Source organism: Rhinoraja longicauda, chromosome 42 (genome assembly GCF_053455715.1).
Source record: "Rhinoraja longicauda isolate Sanriku21f chromosome 42, sRhiLon1.1, whole genome shotgun sequence".
NCBI classification, from domain to species: domain Eukaryota; kingdom Metazoa; phylum Chordata; class Chondrichthyes; order Rajiformes; family Arhynchobatidae; genus Rhinoraja; species Rhinoraja longicauda.
The window spans coordinates 9,319,679-9,343,723 of NC_135994.1; the positions used below are offsets into that span (position 1 = coordinate 9,319,679).

General features: G+C 49.0%; 1 protein-coding gene across 3 annotated transcripts in view; it reads right to left on the reverse strand.

Annotated features, from left to right (window-relative positions):
• Positions 1-360: 360 nt before the first annotated feature.
• Positions 361-24,045, reverse strand: part of LOC144612020 (sodium channel protein type 8 subunit alpha-like) — a 255,684-nt gene continuing 231,999 nt past the window's right edge. For all 3 annotated transcript variants that reach the window (XM_078431465.1, XM_078431467.1, XM_078431466.1), the window contains exons 23-28: positions 17,868-18,152; positions 14,893-14,946; positions 10,542-10,679; positions 7,108-7,212; positions 4,011-4,281; positions 361-2,110 (exon numbers count right to left, since the gene is read on the reverse strand). In XM_078431465.1, the coding sequence (XP_078287591.1) occupies positions 951-2,110; positions 4,011-4,281; positions 7,108-7,212; positions 10,542-10,679; positions 14,893-14,946; positions 17,868-18,152 (2,013 nt within the window). In that variant the 3' untranslated portion in view covers positions 361-950. The remainder of the gene's footprint in view (positions 2,111-4,010; positions 4,282-7,107; positions 7,213-10,541; positions 10,680-14,892; positions 14,947-17,867; positions 18,153-24,045) is intronic.

Sequence of the window (24,045 nt, forward strand, 5' to 3'; positions counted from 1 at the left end):
CAATGGTCGTCTGTTCAGAACATTAGCTATTAAACACACACAACCCCCCCTTGTTTGTCGTTATTTCTACTGAGGTTGGATGAATGAGTCATTAAAGAGTTTGTAAATACTTGTGGAAGGCGTGATATTAGACTGTCCCCCAATATAGTGTATGTTTTACAGTGGTCTGCCTCAGCCATCAGGCAAAACCACCTGGTGGACAAAGTACTTGTGTCTGTGGTCTATGACTCTACATGCATGATTTCTGATCACAGCATGCTATCATGCAAATCATTTCTATGCATCAAACAAGCACAATTTTTTTTTCTTGGAACCGGCCTGAGAAATTCTCCCTCAGTCCGAAAACAAACCCCCACCCCCTCCCCCCCCCCCCCACCCCACGTACCTCCCCTTATTCCCGAAACAACATGAAGCCCATGTAGAAAAATATGCCGATATAACAAAGAAACCGTGACTAAAAATAATGGCATGGGCTAAATGTTACATTTGCAGAACAGATAATGGAAGGAGGCAACCATAATTTTGCATGGTCAAACAAACCTTGCTATTGTTTTTTTGTTTCTGTCAGAAAGAGTGAACTAAAATGAGAAAATAAAATTTGTCTGTCTGACCCCATTGGCAATATACTGATCCCAGCAGCCATTTTGTTTTGTCCTTTGTTGCATTGACTGCCAAAGTACGTTAGATCCAGTTACCACCTGTTGGAGTTTATTGAATCCCCTTCACTGTGTAGAGTCCCAGTATTATGACAGGCGGAGGTTACTGGTAACAGGGCAACAACTTTTATATTGTAAGCAGGTTATGTTTGGTATAGATCTCTAGCTGAGAGTTCTTTTTTTTTTGTTCTAGAAATTGGGTCACTGTTCTGCATTGATATATATATATATTTATATATATCTATATACTTTTTAAGTCTGTAAACAACATTTGCTTGCAAATGGAATTTTTTTTCACAACTTGGATTCCCTGATGTCTTTTTGGTTGCTTCTGCCTTTGTCGTTGCCTTTGCGGTCCTTGTCCTGCTTCTCCGGCTTAGTTACACTGTCGTAGGACGGCAGCGAGGCCGTGGAAGGCGTCCCTTCCTTCTTCTCCTGGTTGGTGTTGCCGTTCTCGTTGGCGTGCCCGCCGGGCTTGGAGTGCGGGAGGCGCCCCCTGAAGCTGATCTTTCGCCGCGCCAAGTGCGACCGGTACGCCCGCTGGATGATGATGGCGCACACCTCCTCGTGCTTGCGCCTCAGCGTGGTGGTGATGGGCTCGTACGACACCTTGGAGGGATTCGAGGCCACGAACCTCTCCTCCATCTGCTGCCGCAGCACGTCCATCTCGCCGCTCTCGCCGAGCACGCGCTTGGTGAACGCGAACAAGATATCCAGGCAGTGAATCCTATCGCCGCTCACCATGGGCAGGTCCATGGTAATGAGTTCGATGTGGTTGGGCTTCGGCACCCGGAGCGGCGCTTCCAACGTGTCGGCAAAGTCGGACAACATGTTGTACTCGATGAACTGTGTGGCGTCAGGGTCAAACTTCTCCCAGATCTCATAGAACGTCTCAAAGTCATCCTCGCTCAGCGGCTCGGCGCTCTCCTCCGTGGCCACGCTGAAGTTCTCCAGGATGATGGCGATGTACATGTTGACGACGATCAAAAAGGAGATGATGATGTAGCTGACAAAGAAGAAGATGCCCACTGAGGGATTGCCGCAGTCGCCCTTCACCGCCGTGCCGGGGTTCTCCTTGTCGAGGTCGCAGTCCGGCGGGCGGTTCAGGATCGGCAAGAGCAGGCCGTCCCAACCGGCGGACGTGGTCACCTGGAACAGGCAGATCATGCTGTTCCCGAAGGTCTCAAAGTTAAACATGTCGTCGATGCCCGCTTCCTTCTTGACGTAGGCAAAATTGGACATTCCAAAGATGGAAAAGATGAACATGACCAGAAACAGCAGGAGGCCAATGTTGAACAAGGCCGGCAGAGACATCATTAAGGCAAACAACAGTGTTCGGATCCCTTTGGCTCCTTTGATTAGACGCAAAATACGGCCAATTCGCGCTAATCGAATAACTCTGAAAAGTGTTGGTGATACAAAGTATTTTTCAATTATATCAGCCAGGAACATTCCTAAGGAGACAGAAGAGACCGTGTTAACAGTTCTGATTTGAGGCAAATAATCTTTCACAATTGAAACATAGCGTTGCAAATAACAAAGGCAATGATAGGAACAGGCCATGCAGAAATAGCTTCTGAAAACTATTTGCCAATTTTCTCACTTTTTCTCGACAACAAAACAATTTATTAACTGCACGATAGAACTGTATACCTCAATGCACGTTACACGCACGAAGATGCCTTTGGCAGCGAGTTTTGTGTTGTTACGGATTCATGAAGGGATAGACACAAAAAGCTGGAGTAACTCAGCGGGACAGGCAGCATCTCTGGAGAGAAGGAATGGGTGACGTCTCGGGTCGAGACCCTTCTTCAGAAGGGTTCTATAGTTGCAGAGTTCAGGTGACTCTCAGTTCAAAAAGAAACTCACCCCTCTCTGTTGTAGTGGAATTTTTTTGTGCAAAAATGTGGAGCTGCTTCATGTTGTTTGCTAATTTTTATGGCGTTTTTTTGGTTGTTTCATGGTGAATCATACAAGCTCTGTGCACTGGCCAGCATCTGAGTCGTTTTCAAGGGGGCAGGGCATTCGGAATGTGTTATAAATGTGTTATAAAATCATATTCATAAAACCCACATTCAAAGATTGGTCTCGGTTTAGAGAATTGAATTGCCTTTCGAAACCTGAAGATGTACAGACCTGGTGGGTCGCAGATTTTGATCTAAGCTAAATGACATCAAACATTTGCCAGGGAGGAGGAGGTCAGAATGCGTAGCAGATTCTGCAGGGAAATGTACAGATCAACTTTATTTATAGATGCCCAACTCCTGTTGGGCGGTCACGGTGGCGCAGCGGTAGAGTTGCTGCCTTACAGCGCTTGCAGCGCCAGAGATCCGGGTTCCATCCCGACTACGGGTGCTGTCTGTTCGGAGCTTGTACGTTCTCCCCGTGACCTGCGTGGGTTTTCTCCGAGATCTTTTGTTTCCTCCCACACTTCAAAGACATGCAGGTTTGTAAGTTAATCGACGAGGTATAAAGGTAAAATTGTCCCAAGTGTGTGTGGATAGTGTTAATGTGCGGGGATCGCTGGTCGGCGCGGACTCGGTGGGCAGAAGGGCCTATTTCATCGCTGTATCTCTAAACTAAACTAAAACAGAATCCCCCCTCTCCTTGAAACATTTAAACGACATCATGCATTGCCTAGGTTGCTTTGCACTGGATTATTTTTGCAGCTCTATCATTCTGTAGAGGCCGTCCTTGCAAGCACGGTTGCTCAGTCAACTGGCACAAACCAAGTGCTTTAGGTATTGTGTTGGAAGGAACTGCAGATACTGGTCTATACCACAGATAGACACAAAAGGCTGTAGTAACTCAGCGGGTCAGGCAGCATCTCTGGAGAATGTAGACAGGTGACGTTTCACAGAGTGCTGGAGTAACTCAGCGGGTCAGGCAGCATCTGTGGAGAACATGGATAGGTGACGTTTCACAGAGTGCTGGAGTAACTCAGCGGGTCAGGCAGCATCTGTGGAGAACATGGATAGGTGACGTTTCACAGAGTGCTGGAGTAACTCAGCGGGTCAGGCAGCATCTCTGGAGAACATGGATAGGTGACGTTTGGGGTCTGGATCTTCAGACTGTTTGTGGTGGTGGGGGGGGGGGGGAAGCTGGAAGGGAGGGTGGGCAGGACAAAGCATGGCGAGTGATAGGTGGATACAGGCGAGGGGGAAGGGAAAGAGGGCTGCAATCTGCAGATTGGTGGATGGAGGCCAGAGAGGAACAGACAGAATGGCGTGAGGTAAGGACAGAAGGCGTGAAAAAGGTGAAGCCAGATAAAGGAATGCAAGTGGAAGGGGAGAAATGGGTGCAGGGCCAGGTCGGGGAAGGGGAGGAAAGGGTATTTGTAAGTTTGTTACTTACCCACGATGGAAAGGATCACAACCACAAAGTCAAATATATTCCACCCAATGGTGAAATAGTAATGCCTTAGGGCAAAGAGTTTAAGTACACATTCACATGTGAAGAAAATGATGAAGATGAAGTTGATCCAGTACAGAATCAATTCACTTTCTTTGCTCTGGTCGTCGGTTTCCACCATCATTGTCACCATGTTGAGGCAGATGAGAATCATGATCAAAATATCAAAAACTTGCTGAGTGACAAAATCATAGACTCCGCCCTGGATTATGTTCTACGACAAAGCACAGAATAAATCAAGAACAAATAACAATATTAGTTGCACGCGATCCGAAGGGACACTCATGCTGCCTCGGCAAGGCCAGCAGCCCAGACCATCACACAAACCAACCTCCCTTCCACTGACTCCATCTACACCTCACGCTGCCTCGGCAAGGCCAGCAGCCCAGACCATCACACAAACCAACCTCCCTTCCATTGACTCCATCTACACCTCACGCTGCCTCGGCAAGCCCAGCAGCATAATCAAGGACCAGTTTCACCCCGGCCACTCCCTCTTCTCCCCTCTCCCATCGGGCAAGAGGTACAGAAGTGTGAAAACGCACACCTCCAGATTCAGGGACAGTTTCTTCCCGGCTGTTATCAGGCAACTGAACCATTCTCTCACCAACTAGAGAGCGGTCCTGACCTCCCATGTACCTCAGTGGTGACACCAGGACTATCTTGAATTGGACTTCAATGCTATATCTTTGCACTAAATGCTGTGCCTGTTATCCTTTATCTGTGCACTGTGGACGGCTTGGTTGTATTTATGTGTAGACAATAGACAATAGACAATAGACAATAGGTGCAGGAGTAGGCCATTCAGCCCTTCGAGCCAGCACCGCCATTCAATGCGATCATGGCTGATCACTCTCAATCAGTACCCCGTTCCTGCCTTCTCCCCATACCCCCTCACTCCGCTATCCTTAAGAGCTCTATCCAGCTCTCTCTTGAAAGCATCCAACGAACTGGCCTCCACTGCCTTCTGAGGCAGAGAATTCCACACCTTCACCACTCTCTGACTGAAAAAGTTCTTCCTCATCTCCGTTCGAAATGGCCTACCCCTTATTCTTAAACTGTGGCCCCTTGTTCTGGACTCCCCCAACATTGGGAACATGTTTCCTGCCTCTAATGTGTCCAATCCCCTAATTATCTTATATGTTTCAATAAGATCCCCTCTCATCCTTCTAAATTCCAGTGTATACAAGCCTAGTCGCTCCAGTCTTTCAACATATGACAGTCCCGCCATTCTGGGAATTAACCTAGTGAACCTACGCTGCACGCCCTCCATAGCAAGAATATCCTTCCTCAAATTTGGAGACCAAAACTGCACACAGTACTCCAGGTGCGGTCTCACCAGGGCCCGGTACAACTGTAGAAGGACCTCTTTGCTCCTATACTCAACTCCTCTTATTATGAAGGCCAACATTCCATTGGCTTTCTTCACTGCCTGCTGTACCTGCATGCTTCCTTTCATTGACTGATGCACTAGGACACCCAGATCTCGTTGAACTCCCCCTCCTCCTAACTTGACACCATTCAGATAATAATCTGCCTTTCTATTCTTACTTCCAAAGTGAATAACCTCACACTTATCTACATTAAACTGCATCTGCCATGTATCCGCCCACTCACACAACCTGTCCAAGTCACCCTGCAGCCTTATTGCATCTTCCTCACAATTCACACTACCCCCCAGCTTAGTATCATCTGCAAATTTGCTAATGGTACTTTTAATCCCTTCGTCTAAGTCATTAATGTATATCGTAAATAGCTGGGGTCCCAGCACCGAACCTTGCGGTACCCCACTGGTCACTGCCTGCCAGACTTTACCTTGACTGGATACAAAGCAAACAAAAGCTATTCACTGTTCCTCGGCACAATAGTATACTAAACTAAACAGATATGCCATACATAAATACAATCAAGTCAAATTCAACACGAAAGCTTAATGCGAGAGGGAAAAGATTTAATAGGAATCTGAGGGGTAACTTTTTCACACAGAGGGTGGTGGGTGTATGGAACGAGCTGCCAGAGGAGGTAGTTGAGGCTGGGACTATCCCAACGTTTAAAAAACAGTTATACAGGTACATGGATAGGACAGGTTTGGAGGGATATGGACCAAACGCGGGCAGGTGGGACTAGTGTAGCTGGGACATGTTGGTCGGTGTGGGCAAGTTGGGCCGAAGGGCCTGTTTCCACGCTGTAACACTCTGTGACTCTATGACTATGATTCCAAAGACGTGCAGGTTTATAGGCTCGTGTGTGGGGAGAGCTAGATCTCAGCTGCTTTAAAGCTCGACTTGCACATAATTCACAGGGTTATGGCATTTTGGGTGCAGTTTTCTAAAACACAGGCACCAGGTGTGCAGACGAAACCATTCATTTCATACAGAACATACCATCCTGAGAACGGAAATGCAATAATTTAAGCAAACCATGGGCCGAATATTACTTCCCTTCAGTAATCCCCACAGCCAGGGAGTTAAAACCACAGTGTCTCATTTTCTCAAAATAGTCACAGAGAAAGTGTGCAACATTTAGTTAAAATAACGTTTTGGTCCACACATCGAGCAGCCAAGATCTATTTGACGATCGTCCGCAGTCATAATCTCACTGTCACTGAATCTCTAGTGCTTGATCATGACCTAAGTTCATAATTTGAAGGAGCAGAATAAGACCATTCGACCCATCAAGTCTGCTCCACCATTCAATCATGGCTGATCTATCCCTCCCTCCCAACCCCATCCTCCTGCCTTCTCCCCATCACCCCTGACACCCGTGCTAATCAAGAATCTGTCAATCTCCGCCTTGAAAATATCCACTGCCTTGGCCTCCACAGCCGTCTGTAGCAATGAATCCCACAGATTCACCACCCTCTGACTAAAGAAACTCCTCCCCATCTCCTTTGTAAAGGAACGTCCTTTAATTCTGAGACTGTGCCCTCTGGTCCTAGACTCTCCCACTAGTGGAAACATCCTCTCCACATCCATTCTCTCCAGTACGTGTCTGACACATTTCACCCATAGTGTAGATGATGCACTGGTGCGGTACTCACCAGTGGCCTTGGAATGGGTTTCGAAGGCTTCTTGGACCCCAGTTTTTTCATGGCATTGTAATATTTCTTTTGTTCTTCTGTCATGAAGATATCCTGACCTCCAAAGTATAGGGAACAAAGAAAAACTGGTTACAACCTTCAGAATGTGACTATTGCTACGCGCCTCGTGAAGCCAGTGGCGCTTGGCTGGTGCGCCACGAGTCAGATAATTATCCAACTGGTATTTATCAAAGTTACTAGATGAGCAAGATGGACCACTCCGTCGAAATTGCCTATACTGAAGTGTAGTACGCAAAGGAGCGTAACGTCCGCCATTTTAGTAAGCAAACCCCGCCGTTCACTCTGCCTCTCGCAGTGTAATCAGTGGAACAGTATGTGTGATGATACCATTAAAATGCAGAATATTAATTCACAGATTGTTGTTATTTTTCTTTTAAAATGTTTCTGCAGGTTTCTGCCGACTAAAATGGCGCCGTGATGTACTACAGTTTTTAGGGTTGAGTGGTCTATCTTACTCCTCTAGTATCTTTGGTATTTATTAAGCGACGAGCTGGGATAAATGGTGCCTGACTACTTCATTGCTGCCCACTCCAATCCCAGCTCTGCCAGCTGATTTAGTTTGGTTCGGACATACAGCTTGGAAACAGGCCCTTCGTCCCACCGAGTCCAACCAGCGATTAACTTATAGAGGGCCGATTAACCTATAAACTTGCACGATTTTGCAGTGTGGGAGGAAACCGGAGCACCCGGATTAAACAGGGAGAACGTGCAAACTCCGTACAGACAGCACCTATAGTCGGGATGGAACGCGGGTCTCTGGCGCCGTGAGGCAGCAACTCTACCGCTGCGCCACCGTGTTATAAACGGTTTCCTCTCCTCAGGTTCCGGCTCTCTCCCTTAGGAAAATTGTTATTATAAGTCATAGGAGCAGAATCGGGCCATTCGGCCCATCGAATCTACTCTCCCATTCAATCATGGATGATCTCAACCCCATTCTCCTGCCTTCTGCCCCGTAACCTTTAATAATTATGCACCTGTTCAGAAAAATCATTCGTCCCTCCCCAATCCATACCATTGACTATCCATCTCGAATGTACTTTCTTCTCAAAGACACCTAAATGTATATCTAATTGTCCTTAAATATTTCCGCCTCCAATGTGAATCTTCCCGATGAGGTTACTCACTCCAGCTCCCTCCTGCCCTCCAACATCTCTCCTCTGTTGCCAAGTTCAGTGGAGCTGACCCAACCGGTCCCGATTCTCACTCATGTGAACAGGGCGGTCACGGTGGCGCGGCGGTAGACTTGCTGCCTCACAGCGCTTGCAGCGCCGGAGACCGGGGTTCCATCCCGACTACGGGCGCCGTCTGTACGGAGTTTGTACGTTCTCCCCGTGACCTGCGTGGGCTTTCTCCGAGATCTCCGGTTTCCTCCCACACTCCAAAGACATGCAGGTTTGTAGGTTAATTGGCTTTGGTATCAGTATAAACTGTCCCTATTGTGTGTAGGATAATGCTAGTGTGCGTGGATCGCTGGTCAGAGCGGACTCGGTGGGCCAAAGGGCCTGTTTCCGCGCTGTATTTCTAAAACTAAAACTAAACCATGGCCAGATTATCTTCAGAACTGGTTACTCTTCCTGTCTCCTCATTATTCCCTCGGCTGTCCTGAACAGATCCAGGCTTGGCCTGCCTTCTCTGCATTTACATGTTTCCCATTGGGAACTTCAAAGACAATCACCTGATTTGATGTTGTCAAGTTGGAAAGGGAGCAGAGAAGATTTACGAGGATGTCGCCAGGACCCGAGGCTCTGAGCTATAGGGGAGGTTGAACAGGCTGGGACTCTATTCCCTGGTGCGCAGGAGGATGATGAGGGGTGATCCTATAGAGGCGTACATGGGGGGAATAGATGGAGCAGACGCACAGAGTCTCTTGCCCAGAGAACCAGAGGATATAGGTTTATGGTGGGGGTGAGGGGGGGAAGATTTAATAGGAATCTGAGTGGTAACTTTGTCCACACAAAGGGTGGTGGGTGTACGGAACGAGCTGCCGGAGGAGGTAGTTGAGGCTGAGACTATCCCAATGTTTAAGAAACAGTTAGACAGGTACATGGATAGGACAGGTTTAGAGGGATATGGGCCAAACGCAGGCAGGTGGGAATCGTGTAGCTGGGACATGTTGGCCGATGTGGGCAAGTTGGGCCGAAGGGCCTGTTTCCACACTGTATCACTCTGTGACTCTATGAAGGGCCTGTTTCCACACTGTATCACTCTGTGACTCTATGATGGGCCTGTTTCCACACTGTATCACTCTGTGACTCTATGAAGGGCCTGTTTCCACACTGTATCACTCTGTGACTCTATGATGGGCCTGTTTCCACACTGTATCACTCTGTGACTCTATGAAGGGCCTGTTTCCACACTGTATCACTCTGTGACTCTATGAAGGGCCTGTTTCCACACTGTATCACTCTGTGACTCTATGAAGGGCCTGTTTCCACACTGTATCACTCTGTGACTCTATGATGGGCCTGTTTCCACACTGTATCACTCTGCGACTCTATGAAGGGCCTGTTTCCACACTGTATCACTCTGTGACTCTATGAAGGGCCTGTTTCCACACTGTATCACTCTGTGACTCTATGAAGGGCCTGTTTCCACACTGTATCACTCTGTGACTCTATGAAGGGCCTGTTTCCACACTGTATCACTCTGTGACTCTATGAAGGGCCTGTTTCCACACTGTATCACTCTGTGACTCTATGATGGGCCTGTTTCCACACTGTATCACTCTGTGACTCTGAGCTGTGACGTTTCCCTGCAGTCCAATCTCACGGCATGGTCAAACACAAATAATCTCCACTTGGGCAAGATTCAGAGGTAGGGTCGTCCATGTGGAGCCGAAACCCAAAACGTAGGTAGTCAGTGCCCTGAGTGGCGAAGGGACAATAGTTTGGCAAAGCAAGCCAAAATGTAGTGAGGATTGGTCCTTTGTCTGCAGGAAGGAACTGCAGGTGCTGGTTTTATGCCGAAGATAGACACAAATTGCCGGAGTAACTCAGCAGGACAGGCAGCATCTCTGGAGAGAAGGAATGGGTGACGTTTCGGGTCGAGACCCTTCTTCAGATGGTCCTTTGTCACCTGATATGACTGGTCCATATTCTCTGCATACAAAGCAGACTAATTCTGAAGAGATATTGACAAGAACGTTGAATTTTGATATTTGCACACAGAAATCAAAATGGATAATTTGTCTCACAACAGATTGACACAGAATGCTGGAGTAACTCAGCGGGACAGGCAGCATCTCAGGAGAAAAGGAATAGGTGACGTTTCGGGACGAGACCCTTCTTCAGTCACAGGACCTGTTTGAAAAAGGTCGTTAGGAACCATTAGCAGAAATGTAATTTAGTCGTGCAAACGTTTCATGCAAAACTTATCTTTTTCTTTTGCTGATTGAAGTTGTCAATGATGACACCAATGAACAGGTTTAAAGTGAAGAAAGATCCGAAGATGATGAAGATCACAAAATAGATGTACATGTACATGTTGTCCTCGTAGAATGGTTGCTCTTCCACCTAAAGCAAGAAGAAATATTTTTCAACACAATTACACTTGACAAGAGGGGGCCGCAGGCTAGTTTAGTTGAGTGTAGTCGAGTTGAGTTGAGTTTAGTTTAGTTTAGAGATACAGCGTGGAAACACGCCCTGTGGCCCACCGAGTCCTCACCGACCAGCGATCCCCGCACACTAGCACTATCCTACATCCACTAGGGACTATTTACAATTATGCCAAGCCGATTAACCTACAAACCTGGAGATCTTTGGACTGTGGGAGGAAACAGTTCTTCCCAACAATCATCAGGTTGTTGAACACCACACAATACAAGGGTGGCACGGTGGCACAGCGGTAGAGTTGCTGCCTCACAGCGCCAGAGACCCGGGTTCCATCCTGACCACGGGCGCTGTCTGTACGGCGTTTGTACATTCTCCCCGTGACCTGCGTGGGTTTTCTCCGGGTGCTCCGGTTTCCACCCACACTCCAAAGACGTGCAGGTTTGTAGGTTAATTGGCTAAGGTATAACTGTAATTTGTCCCCAGTGTGTGTAGGGTAGTGTTAGTGTGTGGGGATCGCTGGTCGGAGCGGACTCGGTGGGCCAGATTGTCCGTGCTTAGTGCTTGGCTCAGAGCTGAAGGAAGTTTTGGACCTGGACAGGAGAGATCGTGGCTAGACACAAAAAGCTGGAGTAACTCAGCGGGTCAGGCAGCATCTGTGGAGAACATGGATAGGTGACGTTACACAGAGTGCTGGAGTAACTCAGCGGGTCAGGCAGCATCTGTGGAGAACATGGATAGGTGACGTTTCACAGAGTGCTGGAGTAACTCAGCGGGTCAGGCAGCATCTGTGGAGAACATGGATAGGTGACGTTTTGGGTGGAGACCCTTCTTCAAACCTCTAATTTTAACCTGGTGCTTATCTGTGGGTCACGGTTCATGGATAGGTAGGAGGAGGTGTCTGTGAGTTGTCACCTGGCCTCAACCCAGCCAGACTATCACGGCACCTCTCTTGTCGGCAGGTTTGATGGTAATGTTGGGGTTGCTTCAGGCTGAGCGGAGGGCTGTACGTTCAGGGGGGGCGAGAGGTTAGAGTGGGTCAGGGGAGTGGGAAAGTTGAGACGGCCGATGTCACACCAGCTGTGGCTCACCACACACGACGGGAAATCACAGATGGGAAATGTATGACAAATTTTGCAAAGTTCAAATGTCCAAACGCGTTTCACACGCTCACGAGTTATCGGAGTAGAATTAGACCATTCGGCCCATCGAGTCTACTCTGCCATTCACTCATGGCTGATCACTGCCTCCTAACCCCATTCTCCTGTCTTCTTGACACCCGTTCCAATCACGCATTTGTCAATCTCTGCCTTAAAAATTTCCACTAACTTGGCCTCCACAGAATCCCACAGATTCACCACCCTCTGACTAAAGAAATTCCTCCTCACCTCCTTTCTAAAAGAGCGCCCTTTAATTCTGAGGCTGAGCCCTCTGGTCCTAGACTCTCCCACTAGTGGAAACATCCTCTCCACATCCACTCTATCCAGGCCGCTCACTATTCTGTACGTTTCAATGAGGTCCCCCCTCATCCTTCTAAACTCCAGCGAGTACAGGCCTAGAGTTTCAACAGAGAAAGCTGTGTGGTTGAAGAACTCAAGTGTAACGGTGTGCCTTTGTGAGTGGAACGCCAACAAATGTTATCATCGCCGAAAAGATCAACCGCCGGAAATTCTCACATTCACCTGCCAAGTCAGTGGCGTCGTGGAATAGATACGTGAATGGATCACTGATATGAATATTAATACAGGAAAGACACAATCTAAATAGGCCACGAAAGAGAAAATCACAGCAGACAAACGAGGCTTGTAAGCTGACGCAACAAGGCCATGTCAATTTGCTTAAAATATTCTTTATGTTGCTAAGATTATATTCCTTTTCTTACACTTTCAGCGGTCGATGTATTTTCAGTCGGTGCATAGAACCTTGTTTGCAAAGCAAAATGCATGCCACTAATACCACTAACCAAAACACAGTCGCCCTGTAAAATGCATGCCACTAATACCACTAACCAAAACACAGTCGCCCTGTAAGAGGAATAGCTACAAGATCAGATTAGAAATCAATGCCAGAGGTGCGTGGACATCAATATTGATACAAAATACATTTGAACACATGGCCTGCACTTCAATCTTCAAAGTGTGTGTATTGCCATCTAAATAAAGACACGGAGTGCTGGATTAACTCAGCGGGTCAGGCAGCATCTGTGGAGAACATGGATAGGTGACGTTTCACAGAGTGCTGGAGTAACTCAGCGGGTCAGGCAGCATCTCTGGAGAACATGGATAGGTGACGTTTCACAGAGTGCTGGAGTAACTCAGCGGGTCAGGCAGCATCTGTGGAGGACATGGATAGGTGACGTTTCAGGTTGAGACTGTTCTTCAGACTGGATCTTGCGCTGAACGTTATTCCCTTGACCCTGTATCTGTACACTGTGGACAGATTGATTGTAATCATGTATCAATAGACAATAGACAATAGACAATAGGTGCAGGAGGAGGCCATTCAGCCCTTCGAGCCAGCACCGCCATTCAATGCGATCATGGCTGATCACTCAATCAGTACCCCGTTCCTGCCTTCTCCCCATACCCCCTCACTCCGCTATCCTTAAGAGCTCTATCCAGCTCTCTCTTGAAAGCATCCAACGAACTGGCCTCCACTGCCTTCTGAGGCAGAGAATTCCACACCTTCACAACTCTCTGACTGAAAAAGTTCTTCCTCATCTCCGTTCGAAATGGCCTACCCCTTATTCTTAAACTGTGGCCCCTTGTTCTGGACTCCCCCAACATTGGGAACATGTTTCCTGCCTCTAATGTGTCCAATCCCCTAATTATCTTATATGTTTCAATAAGATCCCCCCTCATCCTTCTAAATTCCAGTGTATACAAGCCCAGTCGCTCCAGCCTTTCAACATACGACAGTCCCGCCATTCCGGGAATTAACCTAGTGAACCTACGCTGCACGCCCTCCATAGCAAGAATATCCTTCCTCAAATTTGGAGACCAAAACTGCACACAGTACTCCAGGTGCGGTCTCACCAGGGCCCGGTACAACTGTAGAAGGACCTCTTTGCTCCTATACTCAACTCCTCTTGTTATGAAGGCCAACATTCCATTGGCTTTCTTCACTGCCTGCTGTACCTGCATGCTTCCTTTCAGTGACTGATGCACTAGGACACCCAGATCTCGTTGAACTCCCCCTCCTCCTATCTGTTTGCTGATGGGATAGTTTGCAACAAAAAAGCTTTTTACTCAGTACATGTGATGATAATAAACTAAACTAAACTAAGGGCGGCCTGTTGGCGCAGCGGGTAGAGCTGCTGCCTCACAGCGGCGGAGAACCGGGGTTGATCCTGACTAAGGGTGCTGTCTGTACGGAGTTTTTTACGTTCTCCCCGTGACCTACGTGGGCTTTCTCCGGGTGATCCGGTTTTCTCAAACACTCCAAAGACATTCAGGCTTCGGTAAAATTGTAAATTGCCCCTAGTGTGTGTAGGATAATGTTAGTTTGCGGGGATCGCTGGTCGGTGCGGACTCGGTGGGCCGAAGGGCCTGTTTCCGCGCTGAATCTCTAAACTGAATCTCTAAACTAAACTGGCCTCGGCAGCCTTGGGTCTTGATTAGTTAAATTTAGTTTAGAGATACAGCGCGGAAACAGGCCCTTCGGCCCACCGAGTCCGTGCCGACCAGCGATCCCCGCACACTAACACTATCCTACACACACCAGGGACAATTTACATTTATACCGAGCCAGTTAACCTACAAACCCGCTCGTCTGTGGAGTGTGGGAGGAAACCAGAGCACCCGGAGAAAACCCACGCAGGCCACGGGGAGAACGTGCAAACTCCGTACAGACAGCACCAGTGGTCGGGATGGAACACGCGTCTCTGGCGCTGTGAGGCAGCAGCTCTACCCGCTGCACCACCGTGGACTGGCAGATGCATTTCAAATCGCATTCAGACACGCCGTGATGCGCCACTGCAGCAGCACTGCATCCCGACGTGCATTCAGCGCCACAGGGCGTGAGTGGATGCCTCATTGTGGCATCCACAGGAGGCAAACAGTCCCTTTGAATTCCCTTCATGCCCTCTGCTGAAAAGTGACGCTACGAGGAAGTGTCTCTGATAAACACTTCACATCCTTCATGATCTGGAGAAGATCCACCATTTTGTTGCCCTTACCTTCCTGGAGTCAACGGCAGCGTACATGATGTCCATCCAGCCTTTGAAGGTGGCCTAGAGGAAGTAACGTTGAGACCGTCAATAATGTCGTGCATTCACCTCTCACACGCTGCAAGTACAAGAGCTATCATTTTGCTAAGATATAGGATTACTGCTGCAGAGGTTGAATATGAGTTAGTGAGCGAGGTTTGACGAACTGCAGGTGCTGGTTTACAAAACAAAAACGACACCGTGCTGGAGGAACTCGGCGGGTAGGGCAGCATCTATGGGGGGGGGAGTCAATAGTCTGTCCCCTGTGATGGAGACAGGGTGGAAGTTAGTGGTCGTGTTAATGAAATCACGAGCGCAGAAGGCAGCCCAGATTAGGGTTGCCAACTTCCTCACTCCCAAATACGGGACAAGGTAACGTCACCGCTCCACGCCCCACGTGATCTCACCCAGCCAGCGGCCACGTGCTCCTACTCCACCAATGGCGGCCGCCCGGGCCGGGAGGCGGGTTGCTATGCAACCTCCGCTAGGCGGCGCCCGGGCCTCCGGGCCTACATTGTCCGGGCCTACACTGTCCGGAAGGTAGGCACAGATTTTAACCAGCATCTGCAGTTTATTTCCTACTACACTGCAGCCTACAGCGTCCGGGCCTACAGCGCCCCCCGGGCCTACAGCGTCCCCCAGGCCTAATACGGTCCAAGGGCAGTCCCGTACAGGACAAACAAATTTAGCCCAAAATACGGGATGTCCCGGCTAATACGGCACAGTTGGCAACCCTAGCCCAGATCCAGCCGATCGTGACATTTCAGAGGCACTTAGACAGTCACGTGAAGGGGCATGGAATGAAAGGAGAGGGAGTAAATGCAGGCAGATGGAATCAGTTTAATTTGGCACCTTGTTCAGCACAGACACTGTGGGTCGAAGGGCCTGTTCCTGCACTGTGCTGTTCTATGTTTAGTTTAGTTTAGAGATACAGCGCGGAAACAGGCCCTTCGGCCCACCCAGTCCGCACCGACCAGCGATCCCTGCACACTAATGCTATTCTACACACACACACACACGGGGCAATTTACACATACACCAAGCCAATTAACCTACAAACATGCACGTCCTTGGAGTGCGGGAGGAAAGCGAAGATCTCGGAGAAAACCCACGCGGTCACGGGGAGAACGTACAAACTCCGTACAGACAGCACCCGTAGTCGGGATGGAACCTGGGTCTCTGGCGCTGTGAGGCAGCAACTCTACCGCTGCACCACCGTACCGCCCTACGCCACTCTATTTAATTACCTTGATGCAAAATTCATCAATGCTGCGCTCTTGGGAAAATGGGGAAATGAGTAGGATTGGAGATTGTATTGGTCTGCCGTCTCAGCGTTAGAAACTCTCTTTCCCAGAACTGTAAATTTGGTGGGTTTGCCCTCAAATTTATTTCTAATTCAAAACACTGCCATCTCAAGGGAAATTGGGGATGGACAATAAATGCCAGCCTTGTCAATGATACACACATCTGATAAATAGATTAATAGAAGCGATCATAGAACAAGATGTTTACTTCTGCCACTGTTTATGTACAATATGTTCCGTCGGACGCGAGCAAACTCAGTACATCAACAAAATTAAAGCGCATCAGAAGAGAATTCACATGTGTGTAGGATAGTGCTAGTGTTCAGGGCGATCGCTGGTCGGCGTGGACCCCAGGGGCAGAATCTGTGCTTTATCTCTAAAGTCTAAAGAATAAAGTCCCAGCTTGCACAGCCACTCCCTATAGCTCAGGCCCTCAAGTCCTGGCAACATCGTCGTAAATCTTTTCCACACCCTTTCCAGCTTCTAACACCCACCTGATGCAGGTTCAAAAAAAAGTCCATAACCCTGAAATAATCCAGGGTTACATTTCAACATGGACAAAAAATGCTAGAGTAACTCAGCAGGTCAGGCAGCATCTCTGGGGAACATGGATAGGTGACGTTTCACAGAGTGCTGGAGTAACTCAGCGGGTCAGGCAGCATCTGTGGAGAACATGGATAGGTGACGTTTCACAGAGTGCTGGAGTAACTCAGCAGGTCAGGCAGCATCTGTGGAGAACATGGATAGGTGACGTTTCACAGAGTGCTGGAGTAACTCAGCGGGTCAGGCAGCACCTCTGGAGAGAAGGGATGGGTGACATTTCGGGTCGAGACCCTTCTTCAAGCTGGGAGTCAGGGGAGAGGGAGCCACAGAGATAAGGAAGGGTAAGTTGTGAAAAGGGGACATCAATAGAGATTGGAATCAAGGAAAATGTAGGATAGATCATTATTTTTGTGAGGAGAAAGTGACAACGAAGCAAACACAGATACAATATACTCAGGGGGACAGTCAGACTGGTCGGAGAACTGGGAAGGGGGAGGGGATGGAGAGAGAGGGAAAGCAAGGGTTACTTGAAGTTAGAGAACTCAATGGGGTGTAATCTTACAGATTGCATTTCAACACTGTGACTTATAAATGCTGCGTAAAATGGGTGTAAATCTCAAGCATAAATATTCACATTTAAACATTAACTGGACCAAGTGGAGCCGTTGGGCCCAAACCTATCCTGCATTGGTGCAGCACCCTCTCCCCCCTCCCTCCCCCCCTCCTCCATCCTCCCCTTCCTCCCTCCTCCCCTTCCGTCCCCCTCCCCTCCCCCTCCCCCCCCCTCCACCTCCCCTCCCCCTTTCCTCCCCCCCACACCATCCCCCTCAACCTCCCTTATCCTCCCTCCCCCCCTCCCCCCTCCCTCCCTAGGAGATCGGTTTAAACTTTAAAATGTGAATAACTTTAAATATAGAACACCGATTTCAATGAAACTGCTTCCATTAGCACCAAAGGGACGACGGTGAGCAAGGTGGGCCTAAAACTGTCGCGCTATCGTGTGCCGTTTTGGCGGTCGTTCAGGAACAAACAAACAAACAAACAAACGAGAGTTTTAGTGTATAGATTTGCAACAATGAGAACGCAAAAAGAACTCACCACTTGCAGCAAAGCTAAGTATCCAGCCCCCACATTGTCAAAGTTGATCTTTACATTCTTCCAACGGACATCATCGCTCCCTGTCTTTATCAAAGCCTCACAATCTGTCTTGTTGTTTACTTCGGTGGGGAGGAACCTTTCTGCTGATGTTTCGTTAAAACAGTAATAATACTTCCCGGCAAAAAGGTTCACTCCCATTATGCTGAAAATGAGCCAGAAGATGAGACAGACCAGCAGTACATTCATAATGGAAGGGATGGCGCCCACCAAGGCATTGACAACAACCTGCACGATACAGAAAAAACAAGAGTCAGTGCAGACAAAACCTCCCCTCCAGCCACAAACCAGGGATCTTAGGGATCAGGGTGTGTGGGAAGGAACTGCAGGTGCTGGTTTAAACCGAAGATAGACACAAAAAGCTGGAGTAACTCATCGGGACAGGCAGCGTCTCTGGAGGGAAGGAACGGGCGACGTTTCGGGTCTTCGCATGGTCTCGACCAGAAACGTCAGCCACTCCTTCTCCCCAGAGACGCTGCCTGTCCCGCTGAGCTGATCCAACATTGTGTGTCCATCCCAGATCAGGGTTTAAGCTGCTGTGCCCAGCACGCAAAGTCGAGGACTACACTGGAGGTCTGTTATCGTTTGGTTTTGAGTTACAAAACTGCTTGTGTGATTGATCCAGGAATCCATAGAGATATTTGTCACCCGGACGTTTTGTCTTAACATTTTTTGGGGGGGTGGGGGTGTGAGGGGGGGGGGGTTCGGTTGCTCAGCTTAAACCCTGTGATTCCGTCTCAGCCCCCTGCGAACGAGCGGCCGGCGGTGACGTTAGCGGCTAAAGCGCGCGGGTCTTGCAAGCGAGTCTTGGTGAAGCAGCCATTCCGCGGTGCTACTCGAGGCAGGCATGCAAACCCATCGCTATGTCCTGCACACACTCATCTGCAAGCCGCCCACAGCTCCTTGCAATGCATGTGGCTAGATAGTGGGTCAAAGCACAGCTGTGTGAAAGCAAGCTTCAAAAGCCACCATAGGAACGCTGCACCGTTTGTCCTTGAAGTTATATTGCAAAACTCCCCCCCCCTCCGAAATGAAATATTAGAGTGGCAAATAATTGCAGATTTTTTAATATACATAGGTTTGGTGACTAAGAGTTAAAGTTTTTTTACACCCATGGTCTCTAGGGTCAGGCCCCAATCTCTCCTGTGACATCCAAGAATTGACACAGAGTGCTGGAGTAACTCAGCGGGTCAGGCAGCATCTCTGGAGAACATGGATAGGTGATGTTTCGGGTCGTGGAGGTGGGTGTAGGGGGAAATTATGCTGGAGGGGAGAAAAGGCCAGAACAAATCAGGGCGGGCAACAGATGACGTCGGGAAGGGTGGAGCCCACAATGGCCCATTGTTGGCTGGGGAAGATGTGCTAACCAGAGGGGAACAAGGATGTGAATAGTGGAACTGGTGGGATGACTGGGGTGAGGAAGAGAGGTGGGGGCAGGGGGGGGGGAGGGTGGTGATGGGGAGGGTAAGATCCAAGGCTTCGATGATCTGTTGCTCCACATCTGGCCACCAGGAGGTGCTCCTGAGCAACCGCGAGGGTGACCACATCAAGGTCTCTCTTCCACCATTGTGGACATCTTGTAATTCCCTCCATGAAGAAGAACTGGGATCATTAATTCACCCCCTAGAGTCACCATCACTCCAACATGATGGGCCATCCTTCAAAACGGCCAATTAATAATCAAAGTTCACAACTTCCAAATGTCAGCTAGTTTAGTTTAGATTAGTCTGGAGATACAGTGCGGAAACAGGCCCTTCGGCCCACCGGGTCCGCGCCGACCAGCGATCCCCGCACACTAACGCTATCCTACACACGCTGGGGACAATTTACACATATACCAAGCCAATTAACCTGCAAACCTGCACGTCTTTGGAGTGTGGGAGGACAGCGAAGATCTCGGAGAAAGCCCAGGCGGTCACGGGGAGAACGTGCAAACTCCGTACAGACAGCGCCCAAGCGCCCAGGTTCGAACATGGGTCTGTGGCGCTGTAAGCGCTGTAAGGCAGCAACTCTACCGCTGCGCCACCGTGACCGCCCTCTCTTTCTTTCTTTCTTCTCTCTCTAAGCCTCCTGCCCCACACGTCATCCTGTGGGCTACTGCATCCCCCGTTGTAGTCTTGAGGTGCTAAACAAACGGTCGGCACCATGTTGCACGTACCGCTTCTCCGCAGAGCGATGCCCACTCTCTCCACCGGGCGTCGCCAGTGTCGCTGGGCAAGCAACCTTCGAGAGCCCGGGAACCTCTCACCCCACTGTACACCAACACAGTGCTGCTTCAACCTACTATGTTCACCTGGAGTTCAGCAACGGCTCAAATGAACTTGACCAGGTGTGCAAGACAGAGTTGATGTGCATTGAAAGAAATAAGCGGCAATGAAGGTAATCAGCGCATTTTACTGACGGAGTCGATGTCATAGTTTTCTCAAAGACTCCTCCCCTGAATTTATCAAACGACGGACTGTAATTAAGTTCGATACAGGTCCAGTTCTGAAGCGCCTTTTGTCAGTGGACCTCGAAACATTTGTACTTCATGTGATTTAGGAAAAATCATTCCATCACGTACGATTATCAAAGAGAACCACTTGACCTTTGTACCACAAATTGTAAATAGCGTTTCCTCATTTTTTGCCCTCCGGATACGTTTGACAGAACAAACTGCATCGGTCTGCTGTATCTCCTTGCAGCCAGCAAATATGAACCAGAAAAGCAACCCAGTAGAAGTCAACTCACCCAAATCTGTCGCTCCCAACCCTGCACTGGGCCGGTCCATCAAATAAACCATTCAAAGGTGCAAAATGATCGAGGGGTCCAGGTAGTGGTGCAGCGGGTAGAGCTGCTGCCTCTCAGCGCCAGAGACCCAGGTCCCATCCTGTCCACGTGTGCCGTCTGTGTGTACGGAGTTTGTACCTTCTCCCCATGACTCGCGCGGGTTTCCTCCGGGTGCTCCGGTTTCCTCCCACACTCCAAAAGACGTGCGCAGACACAAAATGCTGGAGTTACTCAGCGGGTCAGGCAGCATCTCAGGAGAGGAGGAATGGGTGGCGTCTCGGGTCGAGACCCTTCTTTGGACCAAAAGACGTGCGGGTTTGTAGGTTGTTCGGCCCGCTGGTGTGCAGGTAGTGGATGGGAAAGTGGGATAACACGGAACTAGTGTCAACGATGGTCTAGTGTGGACTCGGTGGGCCGGAGGGCCAGTTTCCGTGCTGTATCTGTAAACTATACTAATCACTAAAAGCCACTACAGTGACACAGAATGCAACCAAAGAGACCATGTTACAGGGAGAGGTTGCATGGTGACAAACCTCAACATAACAATGCAATGGACATTCAGCATAATGCTAGTGGAGATAAAACTAGACCACCCATCTAGAGAGTGGTCCTGACCTACATCCGCCCCATTAGTGACCCTCGGACTATCCTTGATCAGACTTTACTGGCTTCACCTTGCACCAAACGTTATTCCCTTATCCTGTGGCTGTACACTGTGGACGGCTCGATTGTAATCATGTATTGTCTTGCCACTGACTGGCTAGCATGCAACAAAAGCTTTTCATTGTTGAGTCAGCATGGAAACAGGCCCTTCGGCCCAACCTGCCCACACCGGCCAACATGTCCCAGCTACACTAGTCCCACCTGCCCGCGTTTGGTCCATATCCCTCCAAACCTGTCCTATCCAATCCATGTACCGGTCTAACTGTTTCTTAAACGTTGGGATAGTCTCTGCCTCAACTACCTCCTCTGGCAGCTCGTTCCATACACCCACCACCCTTTGTGTGAAAAATTTAACCCTCAGATTCATATTAATTCTTTTCCCCTTCACCTTGAACCTATGTCCTCTGGTCCTCGATTCACCTACTCTGGGCAAGAGACTCTGTGCATCTACCTGAACTATTCCACTCATGATTTTATACACCTCTACAAGATCACCGCTCATACCTCTATAAGATCATCCCTCATCCTCCTGCGCTCTATGGAATAGAGTCCCAGCCTGCTCAACCTCTCCCTGTAGCTCACACCCTCTAGTCCTGGCAACATCCTCATAGATCTTCTCTGTTCCCTTTCCAGTTTGACAACATCTTTCCTATAACATGGTGCCCAGAACTGAACACAATACTCTAAATGCGGCCTCACCAACGTCTTATACAACTGCAACATGACCTCCCAACTTCTATACTCGATCTTTCTGAAGTTTTTAACGATGACCGTTCATTTCCTTACTTGCTCTTTGAATAAGCAACGAAGCATTAGATTTCTGAATGTGCGGGAAGGAACTGCAGATGCTGCTTTAAACCGAAGATAGACACAAAGTGCTGGAGTAACTCAGCGGGACAGGCAGCATCTCTGGAGAGAAGGAATGGGTGATGATTCAGGTCGAGACGGTCGTCTGAAGAAAGGTCCCGAACCCGAAACGTCACCCATTCCCGTCCCGCTGAGTTACTCCAGCTTTTTGTGTCCATATTAGATTTCTGAAGCTCTTTTGCTCAGGTCATTAGTCTGCCCCATTAATCATCCGGTTCAGGACTCACAATGAAAGCAGAGATGAGCAGAAATTCAATTCTTCACTACTTAAGAGCAAGATAATTAATTCGGCTATCGATCGTGGAATATTGTCCGCTTAATCTCGGACAACTTGTGACTTTCCCCGCCTATCATGGAGAGATGCGTGCGGGACGCTGGTGAATATCGCCTTTATCTTGGCCTCGAAACTTTGGAAACCTGGCCGAGAATAATTTATTTTTTGAAATTCCACTTCGGGTCACAAGGCAGGTTTAATCAAAATCCATTTTCCAAAACTAACTGGGCATCACATCTGGACAATCTCCCAAATTTCAACAAAGCAATATTGAGCGTTCCCAGACTCCTCGCTTCTGAAGCAGTCTGAAGAAGGGTCTCGACCCGAAACGTCACCCATTCCTTCTCCCCTGAGATGCTGCCTGTCCCGCTGAGTTACTCCAGCTTTTCATGTCTGTCCTTAATTCTCTATTTGGTTGCTTCATCAGCTTTATGATGGGACATTTCTCATGTCAGTGTGAGTTCGGCTGAATGTTTCCTCTTAATCCTGTTGTTGCAATGAATTCTGCCGTGCAGGGCCTGTCCATTAAATGGAGCGTGTCAGATGGGGCAATACATCTTCTATGCTCCACTGTAAAGTTCAACTGCTCAACGTCCAAGCCTTAACCCCTATGGATGCCTTCCTTCTCTTGACTTGCCACTGCAATCTAATTTAGTTTGGAGATACGGCGCGGAAACAGGCCCTTCGGCCCACCGAGTCCGTGCCGACCATCGATCACCCATTCACACTAGTTCTGTGTTATCCCACTTTCTCATCCACTCCCTACACACTAGGGGGGCATTTACAGAGGGCCAATTAACCCACAAACCGCACGTCTTTGGGATGTGGAAGGAAACCGGAGCACCCGGAGAAAACCCACGCAGGTCACGGGGAGAACGTGTAAACTCCACACACACAGACAGACAGCGCCCGAGGTGAGGATTGAACCCGGGTCTCCAGTGCTGTGAGGCAGCAGCTCTACCCGCTGCACCACTGTGTGTGTCGCCCTTACGACTTGATGCAATTGCAAAGGGAACACGACAGTAAAATAAAGAATGCACTTTGATCAGTCCTCACATTTCTATCCCTCTACACGTGCACACAGACAGGCATACACACACGCACGCACACACACGTTCACATGCACGCTCACACGCACGCAGGCGCCCATATGTACACACGCGTGCACGCACACAGCCATATGTACACGCACGCCCACATGCAAGCGGCCACCCATACACGCACGCACGCCCTCTAAACCCTCTAGTCCAGGCAGCGTTCTGGTCAACCTCCTCTGCACATTCCAGGCCAGGTGTGAACCTCCCAACCTACCAGTTCCCTGACCTCCACAAGTCCAAACGCACCATCAGTCTGAAGAAGGGTCTCGACCCGAAACGTCACCCGTTCCTTCTCTCCAGAGATGCTGCCTGTCCCGCTGAGTTACTCCAGCATTTTGTGTCTATCTTCAGTCCTAACCCACCGATCTACTCAGGCCTCTGATGTAAGCCCGAATCTCCAACACATCCCCACTTCAGCACCCACTTGCCTCTCCATGTACATAACTTGCCC